The sequence below is a fragment of the Sapajus apella genome, unplaced genomic scaffold (assembly GCF_009761245.1).
Source record: "Sapajus apella isolate SASKATOON/1434 unplaced genomic scaffold, GSC_monkey_1.0 scaffold48, whole genome shotgun sequence".
NCBI lineage: Eukaryota > Metazoa > Chordata > Mammalia > Primates > Cebidae > Sapajus > Sapajus apella.
In genome coordinates, this window is record NW_022436988.1 from 2,377,239 (window position 1) to 2,399,906 (window position 22,668).

The 22,668-nt window shown below is 51.9% G+C and overlaps 1 protein-coding gene and 1 long non-coding RNA gene across 4 annotated transcripts in view; both read right to left on the reverse strand.

The window, feature by feature from the left end:
- The window catches only part of RPTOR (regulatory associated protein of MTOR complex 1), a 392,717-nt gene that overhangs the window by 234,107 nt on the left and 135,942 nt on the right, over window positions 1-22,668 (reverse strand). For 2 of the 3 annotated variants that reach the window (XM_032241406.1, XM_032241407.1), the window contains exon 4: window positions 7,409-7,567. In XM_032241406.1, coding sequence (XP_032097297.1) covers window positions 7,409-7,567 — 159 coding nt within the window. Of the gene's footprint in view, window positions 1-139; window positions 541-7,408; window positions 7,568-22,668 lie in introns of those variants that run through there. The other variant, XM_032241408.1, reaches the window with a different exon arrangement.
- Window positions 16,909-22,495, reverse strand: LOC116525533. Its single transcript, XR_004257717.1, has 2 exons — window positions 20,596-22,495; window positions 16,909-20,282 (listed from the first exon to the last, which is right to left on the reverse strand). It is a non-coding gene; the product is annotated as an uncharacterized LOC116525533 (long non-coding RNA).

Genomic DNA, 22,668 nt, shown 5'->3' on the forward strand with positions numbered 1-22,668 from the left:
AAGGGTCTGGGGCTGGCTAGTGACGTACACTCTAAGGGACTGGGGCTTACTGGTGACGTACACTCTAAGGGACGGGGTTTACTGGTGACGTATACTTCAGAGTGTCGGGTCACAAGTACCGTTTCCCCCGATGCCTAACCTTTCAGGGCCATGACCTTCTGCTTCTGGTTGATGTGTATTCAAGAACCCACTTCAGGAGGAGGACGAATCTGCTGACCCCTGTCCTCCGCTCTCCTCTGAGAGCGGCAGCACAAGTCCCTCTTTAGTCCAGGGCAAGCTGTGGCAGGAAATCCAGATGTGACGACAGCTCCTGTCTGAGTTTAAAGGACGCCTGTGTGCCCCTAAGGGCTTTACAGGAACCAGCCCGAGAGGATGCTGTTTAAAAGGGCTGAGACTTCTGATTCACATTTCGAGTTCTCTGACAGACGTACTTAGCGTCTTCTCAGAAATGGGGACTGCTTCACTTGGAAAAGAAAGCGCTCTTCTTGCTCAAGGGCCAGACTCCTTGCAATGATGGGTATCCATTCCATCTCTATGCCCCCTGGCTGACAGGTGCTCCCCACCCCGGCTTCCCCCATACGCCCTCTTTTCTCAATTCTCCTCCCCATCACCTGCCGGGGTCCTCTTCTGCTCTCTAGGTTTCACTCTCTTTTGGCCTTCCTCAGCTCTAGAAACTGTATTTCGGGAAACGCCACCTGCACGTCTCCCCCGACTTCTCATGACCCCACACTGATGGACCCCAGGCCTACGCACAGCCTGGGAACAAATGCCCACAAGCCCCTTCTTCTCAATTTTTGTGCCTGGTCAGTCCAGGTCTCACCTGCTTCCTCTAACTCAGCTTCCACCTGTCCTAGGAAGGTCCCGAGAGTCACCCCACCAGCCTGACTCAGGTGGGGCCACTGGCCTCTTTCCTAACTGGAGTTTCTCTAGCCAGTCTCTTCTACCCAGATCCAGCCTTCACACAGCATCAAAGGGACTTCTCTAAGCAGCCATCTGGCCACTCATTTCCCCTAAAGCCTTCGGAAGCCCACAGTCCTAAGAGTCTGAGAGGTGCTCTGTGCCTCAGCCCGGAACCCTTTCGGGCCTTCTTTCTTTTTTAAACCCAATTCAGACTCCAGGATCCCACGGCACAGAGCTGCTTGTAGTTTCCAACGAATATCATGCTGGTTTATTAGCATCTGCTTCCTCTGAGACCATCCCCTTTCAGTCCCCTCTCAGGCACAACTGTTGACTTTGTTCTGTTCTGTAAGACTCAACCTGGGCAATCACCGCCTCCTCCAGGAAGCCCTCTCCAACCTCGCCTGCCCACCATGGCTGGGCTGGCACAACTCCTCTCTCTCTCTCTCTCTCTCTCTCTGAGGGGGCCAATATTTTCCCTACATTATCACAATACATTGTCATGCAATTCGCCTTTCTTTTAAGCTACATTTACAACCAATAATCAGAATGAAACAGTCTTTGCTTTCATCTGTGCTCCGCATGAGATCCACTGAATGTCCAGAAGGGGTAGAACATGGTGCCAGGAAGAATGTATGACCTTCGAAGATGCTTTTGGCAGAGGGTAAGGGTTAGGTTGTAAACACCACAGGAACACCACTAGAGAATTAAAAATTACCCTAAACCAAAAATGCAAAACCACATACAACTCCAACTGCATGTTCAGTAAATTAAGGAGAGGCAGGTCGTCTGGAGGAAAGCTCCTCCCACCTAGAGGCCTAGAGAGGGCATCACTAGCTTCACACACAGCGAAGACCCCGTAGCTTTGTGCCTAGGTGCACAGCAAAGGGCAGAAATAGCTTCTGGTCATAACGGAACTCTGAAAAGCAGAGAAACAAATGTATCAAGTGGGGAAAATCTTTCTCCTTTTGCAAAGAAGAAAAGGCAGACAGGGTCTAAAAGCTAATTGGGAGTATTAGAGTAGTGGATTAATCCTTCCCCGGATAAACGTTCTGCTATGTGAATTCTTAATGGCTACAGCTGCCAGTCCTAATTGGCTGAGCACAGCAGAACGGAAGGGAGGGCAGGGAGGGCGGGGGTAGGGGAGAGCTGAGCCCAGGATTTGCTTAAGTCCTGAACCTTGGCTTTCTGCGGAGGCTGAGAAAACAACCAGCGACAGAATAAATGGTGATTAAACAAAAAGAAAAGTATATAGTTAAAACGAGCATGTTTAAATGTTCTTAAATCTTACACTGCGCACCCACTGTGTATTGTCTGGAGTGCTGCCAGCTTCGTTTAGATGGAGAGAGTCTATCTGAAAGCTGAAAGGCTCAGCAACAGGACTGCATGCTCTCAGCGCAGCTATGGCGGTCTAGACCTGGAAGAACAGGCACTGCCTCTGGTGGCGTGCCATGTGACATGAAAAAATAAACCTATGAATGGGGAAACTAACAGGATAACACAGTGGGGGAAACACAGCTGAGAACCACCTGGCTCTAGGGATCATTCTGCTGCTTTTATGCCTTTCGCTGTAGAAGGCAGCAAACATGGAATGATCATTTCCTATGTTCTCAGATGCTTGGTTTTAGGTACCCATGAAACAAAGACCTTGTTATCCTGTAACTCAGATTTTAATGGAGACACAGAGACAACACAGATAAGACTGGGGGCAAGCTGTGGAGAAAAACAGACCACATCAGGAGGACTAACGAGTCAAGGAGAGGGGCACACATCACACCTAGTGATCGGATGACATTTCAATAAAAATAGCCATGCATTTCAACTTAATTCCCATCAAAATACCACCAGGTATCTACCCAAAGCTTACATCCATACAAAAACTTGCACGCGTTTGCAGTATCTTTCTTCCTGATTGTCAGAGGCTGGGAGTAACAAAAATACCCTTGAAAAGGAAAACGGATAAGCCAGCGGTGCTGTCCTCACACACTAGTGTTGCTCAGTAATCGTAAACAAAGAGCTATCAGGCCACAAAAAGACATGGAGGCGTCTTAAGTGTATATCACTGAGTCAAAGAAGCCAGTCTGAAAAGGCTACATGCTATATGATTCCAACTATAGGACATTCCAGAAAGACCAAATTACAGGGGAGGGAAGGTGAGGGAGAGCACAGCGGATTTTTACGACACTGAAACTACTGTGTGTGGCATCATAGCGGTGGGTGCAGCACGTCACGCATTTGGCAAAATCTGCAGAGGGTCTGTCACCAGGAGTGAGCCCGCACGTCAACTACAGACGACGATTATAATGCACCATTATTGACTCTTCAGTTGTAAAAAACATGACAAACCGAAGCAAGACATCAATAACAGTGGAGAATGACGGGAAGCAAGTCAACAGACTTGCTCGAGTTTTCTGTAAAACTAAAACTGCTCTAAAAAAAATGAGGTCCATTAATTTTTTTAAAAAGACTGCTGGACATGATGGCTCAGGCCTGTAATCCCACGAACTGGGAGGACATAATTGCAAAACACGTATTTAATAAAGAAACTGGCATCAAGGCCGGGCGTGATGGCCCACACCTATAATCCCAGCACTTTGGGAGGCTGAGGCGGGCAGATCACTTGAGGTCAGGAGTTCGAGACCAGCCTGGCCAACATGGTGAAACCCCATCTCTACTGAAAATACAAATATTAGCCAGGCGTGGTAGCATGTGCCTCTAATCCCAGCTACTCGGGAGGCTGAGGCAGGAGAATTCCTTGAACCCAGGAGGCAGAGACTACAGTGAGCCAAGACTGCGCCACTGCACTCCGGCCTCAGTAACAGAGGGAGACTCTATCTCCAAAAAGTATAATAATAATAAAAAGACTGATGTATAACTATACGCTGACTTACCAAAAGAAGACAGCATTTTTAAAAAGTCGCTTAAAAAGAAAATGTCATAAAATGAAAGGCAAGGAGACCAATCTCGGCTGAGGACAACCGAAAAGGCATGAGGGACAGACGTAACGCATGAGCCTTAATTAGATTCTGGGTCCACAACAAAATCAACAGGTACAAAAATGCCGGCTAATGCACATTTTGCAAACACTTGGAAAATACAAATACGGACTCTACAGTAAATGACATAGAACTGGTGTTCCTTTCTTGAGCAATTTGACGGTACTCTGGTGACACAGAAAACCATCCTCAATCTTAGTGTCAGGATGTCTGCATCTTTCAAATGGTTCGGGGGGGAAGCGTCTAACTGTCAACAGGGGAACAGTATAAAGGCATTCATCCTACTGGTCCTTCCATCCTCTGAGGGTCAGTAACTGTAAAAGTTGGGTCTTTGAAAAGACTGATAAAAAGCACATAAACTCCTCATAAGAATAATCAACAAGAAAAGAGAGAAAGCATATATGCCCAGCACTAAGAGCAAAGGAAGGCACCTCACTCAGATACCCCTGACACCGGTGAGTTTCTAAAGGGGTATTGTAAGCCAGTTTACGTCAACACGTTGGAAAGCTTAGTTGAAATGGACAAGGTCCTACCTACAAAAGTAAGTTAGCAAAGCTAACAGAAAAACTGAACAGCTCTTTAACCATGAAAGAAACTAGATCAGTAGTCAAAAATCTCTCCACCAACAAAACATCGCCCCACAGAGCTTTCTTTGTAAGTTCCACAACATTCAGACAACAAATACTTCAAATATCACAAAAATTATTCAAGTCTACACACAAAGAAGGAACATTCCTCAACTTCTTTTCTAAGGCCTCAATTATTGATTACGTCCACTAGGCAAAGACAGCGAGAAAGAGAAGAATCCCTGGCCAATCTCGCTCACGAACACAGATTTAACATATGGAACCAAATGGCTGCAAACTGAGTTAAGCCCTGCATGAAATGGATTATTCTTGACACAGGTCACCCCAAAAAGAAACGTGTGCATAACAGGAGACGGTCATTCAGTATCACTCCATGTAGCACCAGCCTAAGGGGGAGGAGGCCTATGACCACCTTAACACACACACGAATAACCTCGGGAGACAAACCAACATCTAGTCACTATTTTTTTTGAAAAACCAAATTAAGAATTGAACTTTCTTAACTGGATAATGCTGATTGTTTTTGTTTTACAAAAAGCCTGGTGCAAATGTCCCACATGGAACCCGGAACCCGGAGCTCTCCCTCTGGAAGGAAAAAGGAAACAAAGGGGGCCCCACCCTCCTCCAGTCCTCCCTCACTCCACCGGAGGTGTCGGCAGAACAGGGACAAAGACACAATAAAAACACAGCTGGGAGCCAGGCGCCGCGGCCCACACTGTAACCCCCGCACTTTGGGAGGCTGAGGCGGGAGGACTGCTTGGACTCAGGAGTTTAAGACCAGCCTGGGCAACCTGGTGAGACCCTGACTCTACAAAAAATACAAAAATTAGCCAGGTGTGGTGGTGTGCACCTACAGTCCCAGCTACTTGGGAGGCTGAGGTAGGAGGAACGCTTCAGCTCAGGAGGCAGAGTTTGCAGTGAGCCATGATCATGCCACTGTTCTCCTGCCTGGGTGACAGGATTTCAAAAAAACAAAAAGAGAGAGAGACCTTGTTTAAAAAAAAAAAAAAAAAAAAAAAAAGGTTGTGTTCTGTAAGTGACCAGGAGCGTAAGAGGAAACCTGCTCCCTGTGGAGCAGGGAGCCGGCAGGCGGGTGCGGGCTGCTGGACCTTAATGGTTATTGGAGAAAATCACAGCACAGCACAGTCTATCATTCAAAACAAAACAAAACCAAACCTGTGACAACACCCAGCGCTGGAGAGAAAGGTGGGCAGCTGAAACACTCGTGCGGTTTAGAGCAGAGACAAGATGGGAACCAGCCCGATGCCCATCTCTGGCGAAGGCACTGAGAAGGGCTGGGTCTTGGCAGGGGACGGCAAATGAGGGAAGGGGCACAGCTGCAGTTTCCTGGGATCGGGCAGGAATCTGCCGAGCCTCCCACTGAGTGAGCAAAGCGCACTACGGAAGAGCGCACCAGTGTCCGCCCAGCGCATCAGCAGCTGTGCACGGAGGCTCTCAACTATGCCCGTGAGCCAGCAGCCTGGGGGCTCTGCAGAGGACAGCCAGGGAAGGACAAACGCAAACTCACTATGCCAGGCGCCGCAGGGGAGGGCAGGGAAAGGAGAGACTGAGACTGGGGAAGACACGCCAGGGGCCTGCAGTGCACACCTGGCGGTTCATTATATCACGCTTCTGTAAATTCTACTTCCTTGATAATGATCACTTTGAATTTATCCGACATTTAACAGAGGAATCAAAATCAAGCTGGTATTCAGGTACACACAGAGGTGAGATGGCACTGCCCTGTGGGAGGAGCTGTGTGAACGCCTTCCTAACTCCCAAGGCTGGCTCCTGCTCCGCGTCTAGGGTCTAAACCAGCCCGGACGCCTTTCTAACTCCCGAGGCTGGCTCCTGCTCCACGTCTAGGGTCTAAACCAGCCCGGACGCCTTCCTAACTCCCGAGGCTGGCTCCTGCTCCACGTCTAGGGTCTAAAGCGGCCCGGACGCCTTTCTAACTCCTGAGGCTGGCTCCTGCTCCACGTCTAGGGTCTAAACCAGCCCGGACGCCTTTCTAACTCCCGAGGCTGGCTCCTGCGCCGCGTCTAGGGTCTGAAGCAGTCCTCGAGGTCTCTGCCTGCCCTGGGCCCACAGCGCATCACCACCTGTGCCGAATGCTGGCTGAGAACACGGGACAGTGGACGGGAACTGAGAGTTCACTCAGCGTGTGAAGAAACGGAGTCAGCTGGTCCTCACTGTGAAGCCGGGAGGCGGCGTCAACACCGAGGAAGCAAAGGCCCAGGAGACTGACCGCACAACCGGATCTCAGGTTTGCTGGATTCCACATCGGTGCCCTTATAGACACGCTCAAGCACACGTGGGGCCTCCGCACCCTCCAGGGACCGCTTTCACGTATCACACCGAGCATGGTGACACCCGCGGCCAGCTGCTCGAGATGGACCGAAGTTCCCACCCGGGAGGACGAGGACCACAGTCAGCACTCACCTCCCACACAAGCAGCTGCGGGAGAGGGGCGAGCACCTCATCTGTTGCCGGCAAGTCTGACCTGGGGCAGGGAAACCCGGAAGCTGCATCTGCAGGGCAGCTTAGAATTAGCCCTTTAGAACATTTAAAACATTTTCTTTTCTAAGAAAATCACTGATGCCTCATGCAGTTTTTCAAACTACAAGGCAGAGATGCTCTTGAGGTCTATCCTCGGAGAATTACACACAACTGCAGTTCTCACAGCAGCAAAGATAAACCACACGTGCCCTGCTTCCAGACGGTCACTGCATGAACACGTTCTGCCACAGACACGACGCCCTCCTTGTGCCTGGTGCCCTGGGCCGTTCAGTGACTGCATTTTGGGTTTGCTTAGGCACAGTAACATCCACGGCTTCACAGAAGCTACGGATGGACAGGACCTGCTGCGCACCACGAACGCTGCACGGCTCCTGTAGGAGCGGAGAGAAAGCTGGCGGGCACACCCACCTTGTTGAAGACCCAGACTTCCCCGTTCACTGTGGGCCTGGGCACCCCGTGGCCGTTGTAGTGAAAGAGGACTCGCTCTTCCTTGGCGTTGCGGCGTAGGGACGTGCAGAGCTTCTTGACTTCGTCCACAGTTGGGTCAAGGCTCTGCTTGTACCGGGCCTGTTGCAGGAGAAGAAATGAAGAAATTTACCACGGACTCAAGGGAAAGCCTGGAACTCATCCCTACTCTTTCCTCTGAGTCTGCAGTTAATACCTGTGTGGTCCTGAACACATGGCTCAGAGTTTCTCCAGCTATAAAACTGGATAATGCCAGGCACCACGGCTCATGCCTAAAATCCCAGCATTTTAGGAGGCCAAGGTGGGAGGATCAGTTGAGCCCAGGAGCTCAAGATCAGCCTGGGCAACAGAGTGAGACCACATCTCTGCAATTAAAAAAAAAAATTAGCTAGGTGTGGTGGCACACGCCTGTAGTCCCAGCTGAAGTGGAAGGATCGCTTGAGCCCAGGAGGTTGAGGTTGCAGTGAGCTGTGATCGCATCACTGTACTCCAGCCTGGGTGACAGAATGAGACGGTCTCAAAAAAACAAAACAAAACGCCAGCTAAGAACTACCACACATGATGGTTATACATATTCATTCAACAAATATTTATTGAGAACGGCTAGGAACATCAATGAGATAAGTAATGCCTGTCACGTGGCAACACCAAGTCCAACACAGCTGCCACTGGGGTGCCGAGTGTTTCTCGGAAGCACGGGGTCCTTCCGAAAACATCTGCAGCACAGAAGAGAGAATTTGCTCCAAAGAAGGAACCTGCAATGTACACCCGGCAGCAGTGGTGAAGGGTGGAAGGACCGCGTAAGGAATTGCCCTGCTCAAAGCTCCTCCCTCCCCTCCTGCTGGGGACCTTCTGGATGCCTGTAACAATTCCCTGAATTAGCAGAACCTAAAACGGACACAGAACAATCAATAGCCTTGATATACACAGATCATAAACGGAGGACATAGGCCAGGCGCGGTGGCTCAAGCCTGTAATCCCAGCACTTTGGGAGGCCGAGGCGGGTGGATCACCAGGTCAAGAGATCGAGACCATCCTGGTCAACATGGTGAAACCCTGTCTCTACTAAAAATACAAAAAATTAGCTGGGCATGGTGGCGCGTGCCTGTAATCCCAGCTACTCAGGAGGCTGAGGCAGGAGAATTGCCTGAACCCAGGAGGCGGAGGTTGCGGTGAGCCGAGATCGCGCCATTGCACTCCAGCCTGGGTAACATGAGCGAAACTCCGTCTCTCCAAAAAAAAAAAAAAAAAAAAAAAAAAACGGAGGACATCATGGCAAAGAGATCCATGCAGAAAGCTACGGAGCAGACAATGCACAGAAATAAGCTCAACATGAAATGTGCAAAACACAACATGGAAGTTTTTCAAAGCCCTCCTAGAAAACACAAGCAGACCCGAACCAATGGAAAGATGCTCCCTGCTTGGGTAGGCTGCGTCAACATTCTTAAGATGTCAGCTCTCGCCAGCTTAATTCACAGATTCAATGCATTGCCAATAAATACCCCAACAAGCTATTTTATGGAGTTTAACAAGCTGCTACTGAAGGTCACAAGGAAAAACAAACAGGCACGGAGGGCCAGGAAAGCATGGCAGCAGAGAGCCCTCACGTGGCTGGCCTTGCCAGACACTGCAGGCTCCTCGAGGGCCACTCATCAGACGGCGAGGCTGGGGGCGTGGAGACCAGCAGCCCAGGGAACTCAGGCCTGGTCCAGAATCAGACCCACGCACACGTGACTTGGCTTTCTTGAGAACAGTGTTTATACAGCCGTGATGCTATGAATGCTGATTTTATTTTAATAAAAACTGTGCCAACTTCCAGAGAACCCAAGTGAGGAGGGCCGGCCAGGGAGGAGACAGGCCTGGCTGGGTGGCAGGATGCTGGAAAATGGGCACAGGCGGGTGTCACGAGGAGCTGCTCTGGTTCCCAGTCATCGCTCTTTGGCTGCGAAGTACTTTTCATGGTGAACTCCCAACAAAGAAGAACTGACCAGAGTAAAATCCACGACCTTCCGGGGTGGGGAGGGGAACAGCGGGTGTAAAAGTGCTGGGGCCACACCAGGCAGTCAGGAAAGACCCCCCCAGTGGAGGAATCACTGCAGAGCTGCACCAACATATGCCACGAGAACAAACAGCTAACAGGGTGTGCCTCTGGGTGCGGGCGAGGCTTTTAAAAAGGAATGTGTATGTTCATCACTTTAATAAACTTTTAGAACTTTTTTAAGAATAACTAAAGTAAGGCCAATGCTATGATCATCACTTGAGGAAAAATGCTGGTAAGTGTTCAGAGCATGCTGAGGAGGCTGGGTTTGAAGGGAGACCTGGACTCCCGCTGTGCCCGGTTTGGGCACACAGATGTGCAGGAAGCTCCTGCTAATGTGACCGAGAAGGGAAACAGAGAGGACACGCCCTGAGGAGGGCACACCGCTTGTGCTTCAGAAAGGTTCCCCTGCCAGGTGTGGTGACTCACACCTGGAACTGCAGCATTTCAGAGGCCAAGTTGGGAGGATCAAGACCAGCCTGGGAAACATAGCGAGACCCCCATCTCTACAAAAAATAGATAAAGACAGGTTCCCTGGCATTTCCGGAGAAAATGAGTCCAATGTGAGGAAAACAACAGGAAAACGAGGCCCATTTCCCGCAGCATTAGCCCCTCTGTTGTACACGACACACATTTGGTCTCACCTAAATATCTACATTAAAACTCTAGTTTATGACAACAGAAAACCCTTGGTATTCTGTACCTTGTACTTTGGAAGTCATCAGTAGATGCATGAGACTTAAAAACAGTTTTTCCAGGTTCCCCCAATTTTGTGTACCTGCAAGCAAAGCCCGTAGAGAACCACCAGCGAATCCAAGGCTAGTAACCCTGTGCCACGGCAGGATGGTGCGGAGCCCTGGTCCCAGGCGGGCTAGGGCAGCAGAGTGGTCACCCCTCTCAGCGTCTCCTCCCTCAGGAACAGAATGCTGCTCCAAAAACTGTCACCAAGGAGACCCGAGAGAGAGCTAACAAATTGATAACACGGGATTTTCAAGTCCATTTTCATCAATGAGGGGTGTGCGCTGACACCCACAGAGGCTCTGCCAGAACAGGGCTGGCCCCCAGGGAGCCCGGGTCCACGAGGAAGAAGGAAGTGCTCAGAGAAGCATGGAGCACGACAGGAGGGGTGTGGATGCGTGGGCTGGCAGGCCGTGTGTCATCTGCTCCCGTAGGTGGGCAACACTGGCCCGCGGGGGACCCCAGCCATGTGGGGGCCAATCTGACCCACACGTCCTGGGAGAGCCTGTTCAATGCCCAGCTCTCCTACAAAATTCCTTCCTGAATCCCTTCAGTAGGAAATCATTTCTTCTTTCTCTGAATTAACTTATACTGCTCACTGTACAGTTATGTGTGGCTATCTCAATTCTATGCAGACGGTAAATTCTGTGACGGTACGCACTGCTTACCCACGTGTGCCCAGCTGTACAAGGCGCTCTTTTATGTCCTTTCCCCAGCCTCACAACATACTCAAGTTACCAGAAACTAACTGCTGAACGATAATCAGATTTTTGCTGACATTAAATGCAATAATTAGTAACGACATCAATTTGCAGTAAAGAGACCAACCGAATCCTGCCTGAGGTTGAAGGGGCATAAGTAACTGTCGACGTGGCCCCAGAAGGCGGCATCCAGGTGCTGGCTTCACAGGGCGTGCGAGTCGTCATTCTTTCTGCTTTGCTACCTGAGATTCTGCATGCTAAGACTTAACGGTGGAAACGTCCTGGATGCATCACTGATCAACTGTTTGTTTGTGTTCTTGGTGAGACAGAACCAGGCCGCTGAGTCTTGATGTTCTAAATACCTGAATTTTGGTTGATCCCATACAACAGGCCGAGGGCAGCTGATAAATGAAAGCGCAGTTCTAGGGGCATTTCAGAAGGAAACGCTTTATTCAGCTGTCACGACCTTGGCTGCATGCCCTCCAAAACCACATCCACAAGTAAGTGCATTCTAAATCAGAAAATAAGTCTGAAGTAGAAGTAGCTAGGCAGTCTGTCTTCCAACGGGCAGGTAGAAAGAATGGCGGACATGCAGGGCGGGGTCTGTCTGCAGAGACCGCTTCCATTCAGCGCGGCAGCAACAGCCCCGCCTCGCCCAGGTCTCCCCACACGCAACAAGAAAGCAGGGACTCCTGCGGAGGGCCTAGTTTACCTCCTCCTTCAAGCAGAGCGCCTCAGCCATAAGACCTGCATAAACATGGAATTTAGGTTTTTCTCTGAATCAGAGTTGTGATAATAGCCAATCTAAGCAGCAAGCCACATCCCATTTTGGTCTGGACCTTTATGTAAATTGAAACAAATATCTATGCATTTTTAATGTAAGTGCTTTTTAAAATGTGTCATGGATAGAAACAACTAGAAGTTTTCCAAGAAAGCCTTAGCACAGCTCCAGGCCCCAGGGCGGAAGCGGCCATCATGGAGACTCCTCCTGTGGTGCTGGGGAACTGGGAAGGAGGGGGGAACTGGGAAGGAGAGGGCACAGAGGGAGGAGGGCAGGGGGGGAGGAGGGCTGGGAGGGAGGAGGGCTGGGAGGGAGGAGGCCTGGGAGGGAGGCGGCCTGGGAGGGAGGAGGGCTGGGAGGGAGGCGGCCTGGGGGGGAGGAGGGCTGGGGGGGAGGAGGCCTGGGGGGGAGGAGGGCTGGGGGGGAGGAGGGCGTACACAGTTTCCTACCTCCAGAGACACTTTAAGGCAGCTCAAGTAGGGAAGAGCAAAACTGGAGAAGTAGGACTTAAAAAAGTGGCTTTTAATGGATGCTAAAGGAGTTCTGCATTTGCTGGGTATTTCCTTTGTGAGCACAAGAACTAAAGGCATTTTTATTTACTACCAACAAGAGCAATAACGGGGAAATCATACTGGCGAGAAACCCAGTGCAGTTGAGCTTGGTGGTTTTCAAGCTATCCCTCTGAGGCGGGCCCAGTGGGGGCGGGAGGAGGGTGCACCCGCAGTGCTGCTGGCTTAGCGGAGGTGGGGTGCACCCGCAGTGCTAGCTCCAGTGGTGGTCACCCTGTGTTCCCAAGATGGTGCGTGCTGAAGAAGCCTCAGCCTCTCCCGAACCAAAACACAAACGCATGAGTGTGACAGCGCCTCTCAGCTAAAATCAAATGCATCTTTTAGGTAGAAACGTCGGGGGCCTCCTTCCCACGTGCTCAGAGGGCGCTCTGGAGCCCAGAAGAGTCCTGCAGGGCGGGAGAGGGGAAGGAGGGAGGGAGTGCCCTTCCTTCCCCACCACAGTGACGGCTGGGAGCACCAAGAATGGGATGGAAGATTCCAGAGAACACAGCCACAGTGCTGGGTGAGGTAAGGGCCAGAGGCAACAGGGATCCCAATCCACCCCTCTCGAACCCTCTGCAGCTGTGACGACACTGATTTATCTCCAGTAACCTTCAACTCACTGGCAGTTTTATCTGACAATATGAAGAAAACAGCAAATCTTAAGTGCAAATGCTTATTCTCCCGCCCATGAGGACTCATTTCCTGCTGAGTGTGACACCAGTGGGAACAACAGCAATCACTGCCAACCCTCGTTGTCCATTCTGAGCACCGTTTCCATTTTCACCCAAACAGTCATAACTGCCATGTGCACGGCCCTTGAGAGAGCTTTCATGAGCATCCTCTCTCACACACAAGGCGGAATGGGTGTTCCCGGCTCATGCTGGCAGCCCCGCCAGGGAAGTGAGCCATCTGAGCTCCCGTTAATCAGGAAGCGGACTTCCAACCCTTTCTCCAAGGCCCAGGGTGGGGCGGGGGGTGGGGGGTGTGTGAACGGTTGCCCCTTTCCATGCATATTAAAACCACTTACCCTTAATGAACACAGGGATGTTTTTCAGAGTCAGAAAGACTTCTGAAGTCATGGGCTGCAGATACAGACAAAGAAAGAACATGTGCAGGGCTTGCCAGACAGCAAAGCAATCAGAAGGAAGGAGAAAGGGGGGGCTGTAAACTAAACTTGAGGTGCCAGGGAGTCTCCTAATGCCACATAGCCACCCTGCTTTCTTGTTGCTAAGGCTACAGAAATCCCCCGTGCAAAGTGGTGAAGAAAAAAGGCACTGAAAGATAAGGCACCCCAAAATAAGAACGAGCCACAGTGCTGATCTCCGCACCTGCCTCCCCGGAGCTCGGGCCCATCGATCTGCAGGGGCTGGGCTCACCGGAGGGCCCACAAATCACTGGGAGATTTCCTCGTGAAATGTCAAGTGCCTCCTGCCCCCCCGTCTCCGTCGCACTCATTACTTTCCCGCTGTAGCAGTTTTTCTCAATTCTACTCTCCTCAACACAGCTATCGAACTGGGATTGGTGAAGCCACAGCTCCACAGGAAAATCACTCGCTGTCTCCTGAGGCTGCTCCTCAACGGGAGCGCTGTTCTTCCATGCCACACAGAAGGCCATGGGGCAGAGATGATGCAGAGACGTCAATAAAATTAAGCATTCGTTATTTCTGACCTTGGCTCTGTGGAGGTCTTATCCTGTGGGGCTTTAGCTTCATTTTCTTACCTATTGCAGAGAAGATGCATTAATGGACCAGCATGAAGGGCGCCACAGATATTAATAATATGCCTCCTGGGGCTTCATGGGAATTAATTAATATTTTTAAGAGCTTTGAAATGAGAAACACTAAATTAAATGTCACCATGTCGTGTTCAGGTTTTGTCTCACAACTAGAATGCCAGGGATAATGGCTGTGTGGTTTGAGAGGCAGGAGTGGCAAGGGAGCCTCTGATCATCCGGGGGAGTTACGACAATTTCTGTTGGGCATATAAAATGCCAAAGCAAGTCTCGAAAATACAGCCCATTGTGCTAGGCATTTTTCCTGAAATGCCAAATCCCAAGGTGCGAGAAAATATATGCACGGGAATTCTGGAGGATGCAACAGCAGAAGAGAATAAAAGAATGAATCTGAGGCAGGAGAATTGCCTGAACCCAGGAGGCGGAGGTTGCGGTGAGCCGAGATCGTGCCATTGCACTCCAGCCTGGGTAACATGAGTGAAACTCCATCTCAAAAAAAAAAAAAAGAATGAATCACTGAAGAAAAGAAAAAACATATATATGGGCCCTTGGCTTAATGAAGGAAAATGCAGCTCCAAGTTTCATTTCCTTCTAGTGATGGGCTCTTGTCCTAAAATGACACCTGGTAACTATATGCTAATGAGGCCTAAGCAAAGCTACGGCAATCCGATTCTGATTTTCCACACAGGACTTCATTGCTGTTGGAGCTCCTTCTCATGCAAGTGCAGACTTCAGGCCCGGAGAGCCCTGAGCGTGGGAGGTACTCTGCTCCCAGTGGCCCTCGTGGCCGTGTGGTCCCGCCAGAAGCTCTGGTGAAGCTGCACAAACTGCTGCTGCTGTGGATCAAGGACAGCCACGCTGCCTGGGACAAGGGGGAGCTTGGGGCGCTACGTGGTAGGTCTTCTCTTTTGACAAAATCCCACAAGGGGAAGAAGCCCTGTGCTGCTGGGATGGGCGGGCCACAGATATCTGCAGAGTTTCTAACATAGGCACTGGCATCGTACTAGGCTGGAGCTGTGCGTACAAATGCTGTTGCTGGGCCGGGCGCGGTGGCTCAAGCCTGTAATCCCAGCACTTTGGGAGGCCGAGGCGGGTGGATCACGAGGTCAAGAGATCAACACCATCCTGGTCAACATGGTGAAACCCCGTCTCTACTAAAAATACAAAAAATTAGCTAGGCATGGTGGTGCGTGCCTGTAATCCCAGCTACTCAGGAGGCTGAGGCAGGAGAATTGCCTGAACCCAGGAGACGGAGGTTGCGGTGAGCCGAGATCGCGCCATTTCACTCCAGCCTGGGTAACAAGAGTGAAACTCTGTCTCAAAAAAAAAAAAAGCAAAAACAAAACAAAACAAAAAAACAAATGCTGTCACTGCCATCCTCCTGTCCTACAGCAATGAATAACAGGTCAAGTTTATATCCAACACACTGAGATGCCTGCAACACTCTCAGAACTGTCCTGGAGGAGCAAACGGCATCCCAGGACTCAGGCCAGTTCTGCCCCCGCTCTGGGAGTCTGGTGAGAGTTTCCCCCTACCCCTCACCTTCCCAAGCAGGATACGAAGATTTCCAGGGAAATGTTGAGACCCTCATGCCAGACCCTCTTCCCTGCCCGGCATTTCCCCGGAAGGCCTCACCTCCTACAGCCCTTGTTTACGCTCACCTCTAAGGGTGTTAGGGTGAAAAACAAGATACAGAAAAACAAAACAAAAGCCAAAAAGAGCGAAGCAAACGCTACCTTTCCATTCACAGGGAATGAGCAGCATGGTCTCCACAGGAATAAAAGCTAAGAATATATAACCTGTGCCCTTTCCCATGGTTCCACCGCAGTACAGCCAGACGGAGCCACTGAAGACCGAGACCTCACGGCATTTGTTCCCAGATGCGAAGCAATCCAACGGTGTGTCTGAGGCCCTTCACCAGAGAGGAGGGTCCGGCACACACCTTCCGTGTCTTCCCTCCTAAGCTTGCTCCCCTCTATCCATATGGGTGGGGTCACTAACCATCTGGCCAATAGAAACCCATCCTTGACACTTGCTTGTCTTTCACCCTTTCCATCATTTTTATGTCATCAATCATTTCCTTCTGGTGAGTCTACCTCTTCAATCCTGACTGAATCCATCTACCTCATTCTATTCCCCTATCCCCACTATCAATACGCAGGCCAAGCCACTACCAAACCACCATCCTCACCACCACCACCATCATCTCTACCATCATCACCACCATGATGACCATCATCACCACCACCATCACCACCACCACCATCACCATCATCACTACCACCATCATGACCACCATCATCACCATCACCACCATCACCACCACCACCATCACCATCATCACTACCACCATCATGACCACCATCACCACCATCACCACCACCACCATCACCATCATCACTACCACCATCATGACCACCATCACCACCATCACCACCATCACCAGCATCACCACCATCACCATCACCATCACCGCCATCACCACCACTACGATCACCATCATCTCTACCATCACCACCACCACCAGCATCACCACCATCACCATCATCACTACCACCATCACCACCAGCACGATCACCACCATCTCTACCATCACCACCACCACCACCATCACCGTCATTGCCATCACCACCATCATCACCGCCATCATCACTACTGTATTGCTTAGATTATTGCAGTAACTTCCCAACTAACCCTCCAGCCTTGTTTTGCTGCAAATCCATTCTCCAAAACTCAGTAGGTCCTTCTCCCACTGAGAAGCCTTTGATGGCTTCCCACTGGCTTTGAAAACTCTTTAGAAAGACCTGCAAGTCCCTGCAAGTTCTCCAGCCTGGTCTCTAGGCACAATCTCTGAGAGTCTATACTTCAGCCACAAGAAAGGATCCTTTGAGTCTTTTGCCTCATTATGTTCTAACCCACCTTCCAACCTTCTGCCCAGAACCTTCTTCTTGCCTTTTCTCCATGTCCAATTCCAAGTCTTGCCTGGTCATTTTCTATTCATCCTTCAAGTATCATGTTAAATGTCCCTTGTCTTTTATGTTGCAAGGATGCTCCTCCAGACACCGGACAGGAAGCCATGGCAAAGGCTGCACAGCACCTCTAGCTAGCTCCCCATCAGTGCACCGGGGTACTGGACTCCCCCTGCTGGTTTACTCATCAGCCTTCACAACTGACATTCAATAAATATTTGTGCATGTACAAATGATGAATAAACACTTCCTATTAGAGTTTACATAGCCTGGGGAGCTTCTCCATAGAGAGCTGTTTTATCAAGAGTTTGGGGTCTCTATTTTCATTTTGAGAGCATTTTAAAAAAAAAACCCGTTTTGATGGCTTGGAGTACAGCAGTGAAGCAAGGCCTTTGCTGCAACACCACTTTCCTTAGCAGACAGTCTACTGCCCCGACAAAGGGATCTGCTGCTCCATACACATAAGCTTGAGGCAGATGCTGCAGGAATCACAGGCGCCTGAACATCCAGGAAGCACCCAGGGCGGCCTAGCAATCAGACACAAGCTGACGCTTCCTGGCCAGCAGGCTCGCCTGGGTTCCCACAGGAACAGGATGGGTGCTACCACCTGAAGAGCCGCACCGCTGCTCACTTGAGGGCCAGGAGAGCCTTCCGTGAGCAAGACAGAAGGAAAAGGACTGACTTGGTGACTGGCAGAAGAGACTTGTCTTTCAAGGATGACAGCTGCATGAACAGCAATAAAAGACATTTCCTTTGTTCCAGACAAGACTGTGGAGAAGCAGGGGCACATCCAGCAGGGCCCTGGACACCATCTGTAAGACGTTTCCAATGTAAAGATGAAGAAGAAAAGAAAAAATAGGGAGGATGCTAAATGGTGATGGCACATTTGGCAGGACCCTGGAAACTGTTGATAGGAATCTTTCTAAATGCAAAGATTAAGGAGAAAAGAAGAAAAAGGAGGAGCTTAAACGGTGACGAGGCTGAGAAGGCTGAGCCGCTGCCGGCCTAGGGTGGAAGGTGCCCCCACGGGACGTCAGCTCTTTCCGCTTCCTGCTCTGTTTCCTTTGCTGGAGGACCCTGTGGACCAATGGCCAGAATGGCCCCCGTGGAGCTGGCCAGGACTGCATGCTGGTGACAACGGTGCAGAAACCTCGGGAATGAGGGGCTGGTGTCTTTCTCTGCTCTGCCTCGTCATTTTTCATGCTATTCCCCACGTGGTTGCTGTACCTAGATGGCTCCTACAGGAGGCCCAGAGGGAGTTGGCAGCCCCTCCACACCGGCGTGCCTGCACTGGCCTCACGAGGCCTTCCCCCCGGCTCACTCAGCCTGTCCTCTTCCTGTGGCCCGTCCTCCTCCGTGGACCCTCAGCTGCCTCCGTTCCTCGCCCTCCTTCTTGCACAACACCGTTTCCCCAGCACGGCACCTTCAAGAGAAATCCATGGTCAAATTCCCAACCTTGCCCCGCACCCACCCTTCTGAGATCCTTGTCTACTCACTGCACCACCAAACCAGCCAGCAGAAACTCAGACACCGAACTCAGCCAGCAGAAACCGAGGCACGACCCTCCGCTCCTGCTCCTGCCATCTCCCCAGTGCCCAGTGGGTCCCAGATGTGTCCCTGGGACATCACTGTACCACCTCTGCCTTCACGGGGGTCAAACACCCCAACCACCTTCAGGCCTCCAAACCGATCCCTCTCCAAGTCCCCCCATTCTGTCAGAGCCTTCTTCCTTAATACACAGCAGTCAGGCCATCGAACTCTGAGACAAACCCTCCGTGGATGGGTCAACAGCCTCCCCGCCCTGCCCCACCCACGTGCCCTCTGCTCAACCCGGTGTCCTCACCACGGTCCCTATGTGGCCAAGCTCTCATGATTCCGTGTCCCTAAACAAGGTGGCTCTTGGCCCGGACTTTCCTGCATCCCTGACGTGGCTGTGCAGTCCCACCTGTGCCTTCCCCGTCACCCCCCCCCTTACATGGAGGTCCTCATGGACTCCCTGGGGCTCACAGGGTGATTCTGATAGTGATGGGAGGAAGCCAAATGCCTAGGCAGGCAGGGGCAGGTGCCTGATGGAAGCCTGCCTCTAAGACAAATAACAGCCTGAAGGCTGAAAGACTCAGACTGTTGGTCCCGGATAAAACCCACAACCCAGAGTGAAACTTCTGTTCCTGTCTGCCCATCCTTTCCCATTGATTCCTTCTGAATAATGCCTTTGAACCAATCAAATGTTGCCTTTTCCAATACTGCCTACAGCCTGCCCCTCCCCTATTCTGAGCCCACAAAAGCCCTGGAGTCAGACACATTGGAGGGACTTTCCCACCTTCTGGTGGGGGGAGCACCTGCATGCCCCATGTCCCCTCTCTGCAGAAAGCTCTTTCATCACTCAACAAAACTCCTCCTGCTCGCGGCTTGGTTGTAGGCACATCCTCATTCTTCCTGGATGCTGGACAAGAGCTCGGGACCCGCCAAGTACAGGTACCCAGAAAGGCTGTCACACCGGCTCTTTGCCCTCGCCAGCAGAGGGCAGCCGCCCTACATGATGGGGCCAGGGGCCAACTGAGCTGCTCACGTGCCACCCTGTGTTGGACTGTGGATGGCAGAACTAAAAGAGCTAATTAGCACACTAACACCCCCCTGGGGCTTCAGGGTCATAGGCACCTGAGTCTGGGTGCCACTGTGTTTCCCTCAAGGCGATACATCTGGTCTGGCTGTGGGCCCCGCAGGAAGCTTGCTCCTGTGTCGCTGCTTGGACAGGCTGGCTGGGTCTCATACCTGCTCACTCACATGCTCCTGCCTGCTGAGAGCGGAACACAGCGGGCTGAGTAGACAAGGCGCCCCTCTGGGAGTCTGGCAAACGGGCCAAGAGAACATTCCTGTGTCACTTTAGCACCCACCGCAGCACTCCAGGCTCCTCCACGCCAGCTGGCCTTGCCCCGGGAGGCCACAGCCACTAAGCAGAGGCCATTCGGGACACAGTGAGCCCCTGCCTCTGGGCACAGAGGAGTCACCCAAGAAAAGGCTGTGGATGAATCTACGTCAGAATTCTGCTTTTTTTGATCAATATGCTTTTCACTCTGAACTCACGGAAGCTCCATTATCCCAGCACCGCTATGTCCCAACGCGGACCTCAGAGTTAAATTTTTATTAGGAAAGAGAGGGCAAGAGCCATGCGGTGCGAATTCTGTCCCATTCCATTTGCATATTTTATTTGCTCTTTAAATGTTTTCAGTATTTCATAATAAGATGCCGTTCTGTGTGATCTTTTCCTGATGCTATCATTGTAAGGCTGCTTTCCTCCCCTCCAAAACCTCTTTTTTTTTTTTTTTTTTGAGACGGAGTTTCGCTCTTTTTACCCAGGCTGGAGTGCAATGGCGCGATCTCGGCTCACCGCAACCTCCGCCTCCTGGGTTCAGGCAATTCTCCTGCCTCAGCCTCCTGAGTAGCTGGGATTACAGGCACGTGCCACCATGCCCAGCTAATTTTTTGTATTTTTAGTAGAGACGGGGTTTCACCATGTTGACCAGGATGGTGTCGATCTCTTGACCTCGTGATCCACCCGCCTCGGCCTCCCAAAGTGCTGGGATTACAGGCGTGAGCCACCGCGCCCGGCCCTGTCGAAACCTCTTAGTGAAAAAACAACAAAACACAAGCTTCCACTCATCTTGTCTGTTTAAATGGAGCCCCGAGTCTCTGAAACGTCAAAGGGAGAGGAAGCCGGAACTCCACGTTGCAACCTTACCTGAAACATCTATCCTGCCCTGCGGGGACTCACAAGAATGAGGCCACTCACCGGGTACTGCCTTGGCTGAGAGCCGCACACTTGGAAACCGTGGAAACAGGGCCAGTTTTCATCTAAGATGTAACCGGCATCCTCTGCAAACTCTTCACAGAAAAATGGGTCTGGGGCAGATAGAAACCAGCTCACCAGGCAGAAAAGCCAGCCACGAGCCCACACAGGGCGAAAGGGGCCCGCCAGCCCCAGCCGCCCCATCTCCTCCCTGGCCTGGGTGCCTGTGCACCCTGAGCTCCAGACACTCTGTAGGGATGGGCCTCAAGTGACTTGATTTTCAGAAATAAAAGAGGTGACCTTTGGAAGAAGTCTATAAATACAAAAGTCACACCACTCCACTGGCTTCTTCTCACGAATATTCTGGAATCCCGGGTAGTGTGCAGAGACCAGGAAGCCCAAGGTCGTCCCACTCTGCTTCCTTTAGAACAGCTGCTGAGGAAGACGCCGGCTCTAGGTGGCTGGCAGGCATCCCCAGCACTCCCACGCTGGAGGTGAGCCAGAGAGAAGCGACGCAGGTGTGCCCACAGGTGAGTCACCCACCTGCCCCTCTGTAACAGGGGCCACTGTTATGGTGGAGAGAGCCCAGGTCCCGCTCAGAGATGGGAAACTTAAGGCTCACCCCCACATCCATGATGCACCAGCCATTCAACCTGGGAGAGTCAGGAACAAAACCCAACCTCAATTTTCTCCTCCGCAAAACAGCTAAACTGGAGCGGGCCCTGCCCACGTGGCTGATGTGTAGGTCTCGTGTGGAAATGCGTGTCAAAGAGCTCTGGAGGCTCCTCCACCCCCGCCCGGCAGATGATGCGTGAGTGACCCGCAGAGCACAGGTCGGGGCAGCCTCTGTCCTGGACACGTGCGTTCCATTGCCTCTCTCACCACCATGCAGTGGGCACTGCCATCGCTCCTGCCTCACCAAGAGGCGGGGCACAGAGAGGCTCAGCAACCCTCACGGGGCCACTGTGCCAGCCCGGGACAGGCCCGGGTCAAAGCCAGGCAGCCCGGCTCAGCCCCCAGGCTTCCTGCTCACTACCCTGATGACACCCACAGAGGCCCAGGAGGTTTCTGGGGAGCGCCCTCGCCCTCCCTGGATATGGCTGCCCATGGCGCTGAGTCTGCCCATGGTGCTGAGTCTCTGGCACACACTAACAGGCAACCCCTTCCCCTCGAGAAGGCCAACATGCCAGTGAGTGCTAGAGAGGCTGCCTTCAGGAGGCAGTGCGGCCAGGAACCACCCGAATAGGGTGGACGGAGACAGCAAATCCCAGATGGAGCCAGGAGCTCACGACAACCTGATCACTCACTGCGGCCAATCTGTACCCAAGAATTCTGACCAATACCACATCACCTCGGGAAAATCACTCCTCCACGCGTGAGTCCGGAGCTACCTCCAGCCGTGATCAATAGCTGCAGGTACCCAAACACTCTGAATATGCATGCCTGCCTGGCAGGGACGAAACCGGGAACCTGCTGCTGGATGGAAGGAAGGGGCAGGGAGGCTCCACCCTGGTCACCAGAACCAGCACATTCACGGGAAACGAGGCGCTCGATACACAACCCTCCAGTGCCATGGCCCCACCCATGGAAGACACTCTCACTCCACCACCAAGACTGTGCGCCAGTGGAGGGAGAGCAACGCGACCACAGGAGGACAAGCGACACCCAGCACGCGCCTCAACGCGACCACGGGAGGACAAGCGACACCCAGCACGCGCCTCAACGTCACCACGGGAGGACAATCGATGCCCAGCACGCGCCTCAACGCGACCTCGGGAGGACAATCGACACCCAGCACGCGCCTCAACGTCACCACGGGAGGAAAAGCGACACCCAGCACGCGCCTCAACGCGACCACGGGAGGACAAGCGACACCCAGCACGCGCCTCAACGTCACCACGGGAGGA